Source organism: Varanus komodoensis, unplaced genomic scaffold, assembly GCF_004798865.1.
Source record: "Varanus komodoensis strain SLA01 unplaced genomic scaffold, ASM479886v1 scaffold142, whole genome shotgun sequence".
Classification (NCBI taxonomy): Eukaryota; Metazoa; Chordata; class Lepidosauria; order Squamata; family Varanidae; genus Varanus; species Varanus komodoensis.
Window position 1 is genome coordinate 104,537 of NW_025335415.1, and position 11,016 is coordinate 115,552.

Genomic DNA, 11,016 nt, shown 5'->3' on the forward strand with positions numbered 1-11,016 from the left:
TTTTTACAAAAGAAAATGCTCCTTTTTGCTTTGTTTCTTCCTTTTGTTACTCTACATCCTTGTTCTGTCCATGCTGTGACAGAAGCTTTCTGGATGAGAGATCCGTGAAATGAATTAGGATCTAATACTTACCTAAAAATCATGTGTTGCTTCTTCACTCTTTAAATTAAGGTATTATATTAGCTGACATATTATATTGGTGTTAATTTCATTTTATGAATGATGCTATATTTTAATTGTACACACCCTATTGTTAAATAAAATCCTTTGGTTCATTGTATACAAGTATCTGGGCCTAATGGAGCAGCTGATCTGTATTACCAATCACTAGAGAGATTAGACTGCAGCCAAGAAATTAAAAGATGCTTGCTCCTTGGGAGGAAAGATATGACAAATCTAGATAGCATACTAAAAAGCAGAGAAATCACCCTGCCGACAAAAGTCTGTATAGTCAAAGCTATGGTTTTCCCAGTTGCAATGTATGGTTGTGAAAGTTGGACCATAAGGAAGGCTGAGCACCAAAGAATTAAGGCCTTTGAATTGTGCTTGAGAAGACTCCTGAGAGTCCCTTGGACTGCAAAGAGATCAAACCAGTCATTCTTAAAGGAAAGCAACCCTGACTGCTCTTTAGAAGACCGGATACTGAAGATGAAACTCAAATATTTTGGTCACCTAATGAGAAGGAACTACTCGCTGGAGAAGACGCTGATGCTGGAAACGACTGATGACAAAAAAAAGAAGGGGACAGCAGAGGATGCGATGGCTAGATGGAGTCACTGGAGCAGTGGGTGTAGGCTTGGGTGGACTCTGAAGGATGGTGGAGGACAGGAGAGCCTGGTGGAATGTTGTCCATGGGGTCATGATGGGTAAGGCATGACTTTACGACTAAACACCACCAATCTAAAGAGATTATAGCATCATTGCCTTTCATATGGTCTCTGTTTGGACAGGCAAGATCTAGCCACTGTCTAACTATTCAACCTTAGCCTCACTTAGCATATAGCTGGACTCTTTGTGGGACTGCTTCATTGCATAGCCTTAGCATCCAGTAACTTATTCATGAGAAGGCAGAGTCAGGAATTTCATGATTTGAATGGACAATTCCTTGCTTTGGTTATGTTGTTCTGAAAGTGCATTGCCAGAACATATCGGTTTCTCACCACCATTGTTTAGCTCATCACCCTTGAATAGATTTTAATTTATTTCAGGACATGCTACCCAAATGGAAAAGAAGTTAGGAGAGGCCCCTGGAAATCTAAGATCTAAATTCAGTATAAGGATCAGTTCAAAGTATGGGTGGAAATATTGCTTATATTATCTGTGGAAATCAGCATACTGTATATTAGCTTTTTGCCAGCAGCTACTCCCATTGCCAGAAACTAAGTTTTATGAAAGACATTTCAATCCATTTGACTGGGGGCAGAGGGAAGTGGGGTATACAAACTCTGGCAAGAGGAGGAGACATAGCCCTCTGAAGCAACTCTGGTGAGCTGGATAGATTTGATGAAGGCTGCTAGTCTGATTATCTCCAAACAAAGGAATTCATTTATGTCAGAAATTATAGAATGGCTTGTGAAAGCTGGAATGGATTCTGGCAAAGAGTTAAGCTTCAGGAAAGAAAAGGGGGGAAATACCCTCCCTCACCAAAATGGGCTAGATTGCTGCACAGCATAGACATGCGTTTCATTTCCTTATCTTAACAAGAAGTAAACCAGATAGATTCCTATGAGAGAATGTTATTGATTATACTCTGATATTATTGATATATGCAAGGCATGTGAGATAGCTGCAAGTGAAAAACAAGGACTATGCCATCTTGGATACCATGGCAAACGGGAGCTTGATGGATCACATGAGAAATCTGCTCAGCAGCTAAGTTTCTCCCACTGAGAAATGGAAGGCTCTGGAGGGCATGTCTTTGATTTGCAATCAAATATCAGAGACGGACAACACTAAGAGGCATAGCTCCAGTGCATTTCAGTGAAGAAAAGCAAACTGCAAAGGTGGGTGATCTTATGCCGTTGCTTATTTGAGAGTGGTGAATCAGCCTGCTGGCATGTTTCTAGCCACTGGAGCAAACACTTAGCGAACAACGAGCAAATGGACTGCTAGAAAAATGGAATGGAGCAGATCTGCCATGAGATGTGATTGCATTAAAATGCAATCTTATTTTTCTAACTACAGTTGCTTGCTGTTATTTTTTCTTACTAGTTTATACTGTGAATAAAATAATGTTGAGCAAAGACAATTTGTTGGATTCAGATCTAGTCATACTTACAGTAGAGCCATTTAAATAACTGTGAGTTGAGACACTCCTGATGACCTTAAGTTCCATCAATCTCAATTGGTCTATTCTAATTATGACAAAATCTCGATCCAATATATTTTCACTGTCAAATAAAGGATGCAGGGTGTGATATACTGCTGGCTACTTGCAGTTGGTGTTAAACTTTGTTGTGTCTTGTTACCCAATATTCTGCTTCTCTACCATTTTTTATATACAAGATCACAGGCCAGTTGAAGTTTGCAGGATATAAATGAAAGGGACCTGACTATGAATACAATTGTTAGATAGCTACCCACTGGGTTGTGCCCAACTTTTAAAAATGTGAATATGTGTCTCTTATGTAAAATTAGTGATGCTCTTTCAGGTTCAGAATCCACAATCCCATCCCCCTTTCCTTTTTGCTGAGGTTCTTTGCCTCTAGCTTTTCTGCTTGTTTACTCTAGAAGACCATGAAAAGAAATGAAGAATTGTTTTAACTCCCTGATACAAGACACCTTATCTGATTAAATTCTCTCTGCTGTCATGGTGTTAAAGACACTGATGTGTGTCCAGAAAAAGGTTCAGAGCCTCTTTGCTTTTCTACATTTCATCAGTGCTTGCATTCAATAGTCTTGTGTAGAATCTTTTATTGCAATGCACACATTTTCTTAAGAACTGCATGGGGAGCACTCGAGAGGAGAGGAGAGGAGAGGAGAGGAGAGGACCTTGATGGAACCTTCCTGCTACACACTTTTTGAGAGGTGGAGTCCACATATTTAATTGCATAAGCAAGTGGGAACTCGGCCATCATACTTCAGCACACATGCTGCTGAAATAAGCACAAAGATGACATACTACTGAATTTCATTGACATGCTTATTCCTTTTTCTCCACAGATTCATCTATCCATCCATCCATCCATTCCAAGCAAGAAAATGGTAAACCAAACATATCTCACAGATTTTGTTCTTCTGGGATTTTCTGATAATCGAAAGCTTCAGATTTTACACTTTGTCGTGTTTCTCTTCATTTACCTGGTAGCCCTGATAGGAAACTTGCTTATCATGCAAACTGTCATCCAGCATTCCCATCTTCATAGTCCTATGTACTTCTTCTTGGCTAATCTCTCTTTTGTCGATATTGGCTACATTTCAACCACTGTTCCAAAAACCATGGCCAACTCCTTCCAGGATGATAAACTCATTCCATACTCTGGATGCATCACACAAGTCTTTTTGGTTAGTACCTTTGCAGGGGCTGAGCTGGCTCTGCTCACTGTCATGGCGTATGACCGCTATGTAGCCATCTGCTCTCCTCTACAATATAGTCTGATCATGAGCTGGAATGCCTGTTTCAAAATGGCAGCTGCATCATTCCTCTGCAGCACAATCAATGGAATGGTTCAAGCTGTGAGCACATTCAGTTTGCATTTCTGTTCATCCCATGTAGTTGAACAGTTTTTCTGTGATACCCCTCAGTTATTAAAGATATCTTGCTCTGACACACAGCCCATAATTTTGTACATGTTTGCCTTTGTAATTATTGTAGGCTTTCCTTGTCTTTTGCTCGTATCAATTTCCTATATTTACATATTCTGTACTGTGTTCAAAATTCAGTCAGCTCAGGGAAGACACAAAGCCTTCTCTACCTGCACACCGCACTTGACTATTTTTTCTGTATTTATCACCACTTCCATCTTTTCTTACTTGAGACCGAAGTCTTTGTCCTCACTTTCTCTTGATTTGTTGACTGCTGTTTTGTACACAGTTCTACCACCACTCATGAATCCCATCATTTATAGCCTGAGAAACAGGGAGATTCAAGTTGCTCTGTCAAAAATGGTTAAGAAGAAAATTATGTTGTAGACCGTGGAATGAGTTGCACATTATGAGTTACAATAAGAAGGACATCTGCATTTTTTCAAGAAATGCTGGAAAACAAAGGTGGAGTCTTCTTGTGGCATAAACTACATCAACCTCATTATGGAATATACTTGCAGGTTTCCAAACTCTGTACATGCTGAAAAGGAATTGTTCTATTTTTAACACCATACATACTTTATAGAATGCATGTATTATTTAACTGTATTTCAGCATAAAGTGCTGTTTCACATTACACATGTATTATGTTGCCTATGAAAAATATTGAACACATTTCAATATTAAAAATCATTCTAAGCCTTATTCTAATACAGGTTAAAATGTTTATTGGACATTGAGTGAAACAGTTGATAAGTTTAATGATTTAGCTGGGGCAATGCAAGTGATGCTCATACAGTGACATCGAGGAAAGGATGGTGTTGCATCCTTGCTCAACTCTTCTTCATGCAGTAAGATGGTCCACTGGGCTTTCCTTAATCAAACAACATGAGAAGGCAAACCATGAACAGATGTGTACTTCAAAACTGCTGCTTCCTCCTTTGAATTAGAAATTGCTGCTGTAGGGAGGAGGTGGGAAGTGCTTCAACCATTGTTCCATGCATTAGAGGACTGGCTGTGGGAAAACACACCTACCAACAATAGATTACACATAAGATAGGGATACTATTGATTGGGTGATATCTAAGGATGTTGTCATAGCCTATGTGAATGGAGGATGCACTTCTCCTCATGATAGAGGCTCTGACCTTATGGGTCCTCCCAGATTTGGTGCTGCTTTCAACATCCAGGAATTTAGCACCTCCTGCTGCAACACCAGCTGTGTCCTTTCTTGGACAAGGTGGACAAGCCATGGCCATTCATTTACTAACACACCTCCAGTCTGAACTATTTTAAGACTGCATCTTCAGAAAGCATCTGGAAACTTCGTTTAGTCTAAACTGCTACCAGAAGATAGTTGTCCGGGCCATTACTTTGAGCCTGTACAATCATCATTGGCCACTTGATGGTTTAAGTGCTCAGTTTAAAGAAATGGTTCTTAGATTTAAAGCACTCACCAGACTTTGATTTACATTTATTAAAGAATTCCATAAGTTCCTTCCTGTATTTGCTGATCAACATCAACTATGCTTATCAGACATTCTTTGCTGGCTGCAGTGTGGCAGTGAGCCCTAGATCTGGTTGGGCCTTTTCAGTGGTGGAACATGATCTATGGTAGCCTTCCTCAACCAGGTACCCTCTAAATGTATTTCAATGCATGAACCTTCTACAAGAATCTACATATCTTTAATGCTGATTGGAATCTGATTTTAATACTCACTGGCCAGTAAGAACAATTCTTTTTAAAGCATCTCAAAGAAGTCCACCTAGCTGCTTCTCTATGTTCATTTAGCTGTCACATTTGTGGGTGATAAATAGAACTGACCCCCTAAAAAATTACCATTTCTTTTCCATATGATGCACCTTAGTGAAATTATACTCCATAATTATTCTAACTTTAAACCAAAAGAAGTATGTTGAAAATAATAGGAATATATTTGAACCAGATAGTGTATTAATTTGCACAAGATCAATTGCAAATAATATAGGTTAGGATTTTTTTTTTTTGGTCAATACAGAGATTGGAAAATTTATTTTAATATTACTTCTTGTTATATTTACCTGTATTTATACTTCTGGATTCTGGAATTGCTAGAGAATAAATAAGCATCAGAACAGATTTTAGGTTTTCAAATAATATGCTTTTATTTGTTTCAAGGCTAAACAAATGCATCTATAATTCCTACTAAAATGAATAAGGTTCCTACTGCTGTACTATCTTACTTGTGAGTAAATCCCATTACCCTGAATGAGGCTTTTCCCTGAATAGATAAGCATAGGATTGCTCTTGTAAAAATGCTTAGCTCCAGGAGAATTATCCTATTCATTTATTATCCAGGGCTGAGCAAAATCCCTCTGCCACACTCGGGCTGTACAGAAAAGCACCATTTTCAGCAATATTTTAAGATGGCTCTGTAAATACAGGCAAAGAAATTGCACCATCTATCAGTGGTGATTATTGCTTTTCCCGCTTCAGTTCAGCTCTAATTTATTGATTTTTTATTTTTAATGTTATTTATTTATTTATTTTGCCCAGGAAGCTTAATCCATATTCTGATTTGCCTTAACGAGCATGCAGTATAAATTAGAGCATGCAACAATGTTCTCTAAAACCAAATGAGACGGGCAGTGATGTTTCTTGCCATTATCTTAGCATCAATATGTCTTTAACAAAAGCATGAAATGCAGTAGTCACACTGTGAGAGTGGCCACAAACCATTAGCAAACTGGGCAAAAAGGTTAACCAAGGACTAATTCCAAACTCATTGCTTATATTGATGAGTAGAGCACACAGATTAGAGAAATGCTATCAGTTTCACCCTTCTGTTTGTTCAAATATGCAGGATTGTATCCTTGGTGAATCTCAGTTTAGTATCAGTAAATCTTTTGGAATCCTACAAATATATTCTATAGTGTTTCAGTTTGCTTATTGGTTTGGCAACTATGCGTTAGGTATGTTTTCACTAAAATGCAAACTAAACAAATTGCTACACCATCTCCAAATAGACATATTAGTGACCTTTACAGTGTTCTTTTAAGTAGGCCAGGTCTTCTTAACATGTACCAAATGTTGTTTGTTTGATAGAATGAACAAACAAACAAAATTATAAGATGGAATGCAAAAGTTACAGTAAGGATGTAAATAATTTTCCAATACTGATTGAAGAAATTAGGATATTCAGGCTTCATAGGGGTTTTGTTTATTGAATATAGTTACGTTATCCAAAGAACTGTTACAGTTACTGCCCAACATTAAGTTTGCTAGCCAAAGTTATTTCAGTGTGAATGAGTGGTGTGATTTTAAAGCATTAGATGGAATGGTTCCAAGCTGCTGAGATTTTCTCCCAGTATACAACAGAGTAGGTATATGCCTGATAAAACACATTTGGAAGTAGTGGTTAGAAAGGTAAAGGGGTAGTGGGGATGGCAGAGAACTCTTTAAACGCGCGCACACATGCCCTCACGCACACACAATGAATGTAGCTTATTTTGTAACTGAGTCGGTATGTTGTTTCATAACACTGTATTCTGAATGTATAAAAGGTGAGGTTTACAATAATCACACAATATATCAAAGCACCTTGCAGACTGGATAATATGGATTATGATTGCACTTTAAAAATGCCTGCATTTGGGACTTGCAGATCTATAAGATGCAGAGCAAATTACCTAATCAATGGACAAAGAAACAGAGCCATGATGCTTACAGGAAAAGAAGAGATAAAAGCACACCGAGATAATATTTATTCAAATAGTTGTTGAATTAATATGAACTTAGACTATAATTATACTAATACACAGAATTCACTCTTGGAGAACAGGATTGGAGAAGACATTTGTAGTACATGACCTCAAACCCAATAGCTTTGAAAGAGCATGTCTTATCTCTTTGTTTCTCATGCTGTAGACTACTGGATTCATCAAGGGAGGGACCATAGAATAGATCATGCTGAATGCCAGATCCAGATGTGAAACAGAATTAGAGGTGGGGTTGAGGTAAGCAAAATATGCAGTGAATGAAAACAGAGAGAAAACAATGAGATGGGGAAGGCAAGTTGAGAAGGCTTTTTGCCTTCCCTGCACAGAGGGGATTCTCAGCACTGCAGCAAAGATGTGGACATAAGTCACAACAATGAAAATACAGCAACCTAATGCAATAACTGCACATAGGGAAAGTGCTCCTATTTCAATAAGATACAAGTCAGAGCAGGCAAGTTTCAGCAAGGCTGGGATTTCACAGAAAAACTGATTGACAACATTGGAACAAAATGGGGAAGAAAAGGTCCCTCCAGTGTGTAACACCCCATTGAGGAAGCTAGTGATCCATACAAGGGTAGTCATTCGAATACAGGATTGCTTACTCATCAGCATCTCATATTGCAATGGATTGCAAATGGCAACATACCGATCATAGGCCATCACTGTGAGAAGAGAGAAATCAGATGTCATAAAGAACACGAAAAAGAGAACTTGAGTAACACATCCAAAATAAGAAATGTGCCTGCAGTTCATGAGGGAATTGGCCATGGTTCTGGGGAAAATGACTGAAACTTGTCCCAGATCCAGGATGGCCAAGTTCATCAGAAAGAAGTACATGGGGGTTTTCAGGTGATGGTCAGAGGCTACTGCAGAGATGATGAGAAGATTTCCTACAACTGCTGCCAGGTAAAAAGCAAGGAATCCAAAGAAGCACAGAATCTGCAGTTCATGAACTCTGGAGAACTGCAAGAGAAGGAACTCTGATGGGGAAGATCCATTAATTAGATGTTGCCCCTTAAGAAACATGGTGCCTATGGGAGGAAGTGAAAGGACAATGGTTAGAATGAAGGCTAAATACTGTGACAAGTGTTGTTGCACTGCTTAAATATCAAGCTGAAGCTAGCACAATCCCTGATAATATTTTAGTTGTAGTAAAAGCAGTGGATCTGGGCCAAATTATTTGTGAGAACTAATTGTAAATACTACCTGTATTAATACTATAGGTGCATAGCTATAAATTTCAGGCATAAGGGAAAAACAAATTTCAGAGGTGAACATACATTTCTAAATTATAAAGTAACAGAAACACCCCCCAACCACCATCCTTTTCTTTTGAAGGGTTTCAACTAATCAGAGAACAGACTGAGGAATTTTACCAGGTTCTGCTGGCTAGTCTCATCACGCCATCAAAACCATGTACCTCCTCCTCACTCCCCTGATAAGCAAGTATTGGTCATTTGTTAAAAGACTTTTGGGTAGCAGCCTTCCTTGAGCACATGAGCTCATGACCTGTACATTTGTATGCATGGACAGTCCTGTCTCTTGAAAATCCCATGGCTGGTCCTTAAGACAGGTGGTTCCATGCATTTCTGGAGTAGGCAGGGCTCCCCTTTGTGTTTCTGACAGTCCCTCTTCTCTCTCATTGGACGGGTTTCTGTGAGCCCCCATTAATTCATTACTTCTTGAAATCATAAGTCCCGCCATGCTCTTGGGCCACTTTTACGCCCAAATACCTCTGAATAAAAATGATACAGTGTCCATTTGCACTGGGGGAAAATGTAACAGCAGGAGTGACCCTTTTGCCCAAACCAGTTTTGTCATGATGACATGAAGAATTGTGGATCTGTGTAGGAAATTATGAAAGGGTTCTTCTAATCTGTCACCTGCTTCGTATATTTGTGTGCAACAGGGAAAAAACCCATAATTCAAATAGACAACTAACATTAATAGAAGTTTCCAGATTTATGCCAAGTTCTTCAACATAAAACTAAGTGTAGAAAAGTATGTGTAAAAGAGAAAATATTATACCTATTTTTCAATAAGCAATAGTGGAAATCCTAAGTAGGGTTGGAATATTAAGTATTAATATAACCAGAAATGCTAAGCAGGTTATAAGTTCTTAAGCTTACCCTTTTAACTTTCCAGATGTTTCTCAGTTTCAAATGCAATGTTTCCTTCAATGAAGTCAGAAGACTTTGTATTAGCCCAGCTTTAGTCTCCTACTCCTGCATCTGTGATGGAAGTAATGTTTTCCAATGTACAGAGGAGCTATATTAATCTCATTTGTATTCCTAGGGATTTGCACTCACAAGATTATAACTGCACTGAGCTTCTCTTCCTTCTCATTCCATCTGCATGTCACAGAGTGAGAGTCCCTTGGCTGCATTAGGAAAAATAAAAGGTAAATAAGAATCCCAGGGCAAGGAAAACATTGATGACAAGGACTGATGACAAGGATGACAAGGATGTTGATGACAAGGACGGAAAGACCCCCACATATTGAAAATGGGCTCAAATCCCATGAGTTTCCCCAGAAACTCCAATCAGTATTGAGGGAAAAGCAGTTTGTCAGAGAACTTACATCACAGAACTACTTAGTTTGATTTTAAGTTGAGACCAGAAGCACTTTACTATAAGTACTGTCTGTTTCCTCATTTGATCAAGACCGTTGAAGCAGCATGCTGACTATTTCAAGTGTGTAGCTGTGCATTAATCCCAAAAAGGTCTGCCTTTCCATTTGTTCCATACATCATCGTACAGCTATCTCTTTCAGGGTTGCCCCATGGCCAGATTCCACAGATCGGCAGAGCAGAAGGACTTGAATTTAAGCCATAATATCCTTTGGGAAACTAAATGAACAAAGAGGCTTCCCATATGCCAATCATAATTAATTTAATCCTGTTTACTGTTATTAATCTCTGAACAATCTTATATTTTCTAATTAGTCCAGAGTTAGAAAATGTATTTCTAGCACAGATGTACAATTATGCAATATTTGATAACAGCAGACAAAAACGCACCCCCAAATTCTATGTGAATCACTTTCCTTTTTATCATTAGTATGTATTTTCGCTCCTAAATGCCCTTGAAGATGAACATGCAAGACACAGCATAAAACAAATGCACCTAGGAAATTGCAGTGGCCATTTTCCAAGCAGAGGATTGGATTCTGGCACAGAAGGACCAGAATGCATATTTTGAAACAACAGCAACTGCTCCGATCTGCGGTGCAAAGCTGCCTTACCTTGAATCAGATCATGGTCTATCTAGCTCAGTAATGCCAACACTGACTGGCAGAAACCCTCCAGGATTTCAAGCAGGGATTTTCCCAGCTGTATCTGGAGATGGAAGGACTTGGCTCACCCTTTGTGGCTTACATCAGGTTGTGTACATTTCTGCATATATTTTGGAAACAACTTCCTCTGTGGACATGAGCTTTTTTCTGCCCACCATTTCCACAGTTGTGTACATTTTTCACTGCACATTTCCTACATCATATGGACCTGTGTGTGT

The 11,016-nt window shown here is 38.8% G+C and overlaps 2 protein-coding genes across 2 annotated transcripts; one reads left to right on the top strand and one right to left on the bottom strand.

The window, feature by feature from the left end:
* The first annotated feature begins 3,201 nt into the window (after nt 1-3,201).
* Nucleotides 3,202-4,131, top strand: LOC123020161 (olfactory receptor 14A16-like). Its single transcript, XM_044423588.1, has one exon. The coding sequence runs from the start codon at nt 3,202-3,204 to the stop codon at nt 4,129-4,131; it is 930 nt and encodes a 309-aa protein (XP_044279523.1).
* A 3,417-nt stretch (nt 4,132-7,548) lies between these two features.
* On the bottom strand, nt 7,549-8,529 carry LOC123020162 (olfactory receptor 14I1-like). Its single transcript, XM_044423589.1, has one exon. It carries the CDS (start codon nt 8,527-8,529, stop codon nt 7,549-7,551), a length of 981 nt encoding a protein of 326 aa, XP_044279524.1.
* Nucleotides 8,530-11,016: the final 2,487 nt, after the last annotated feature.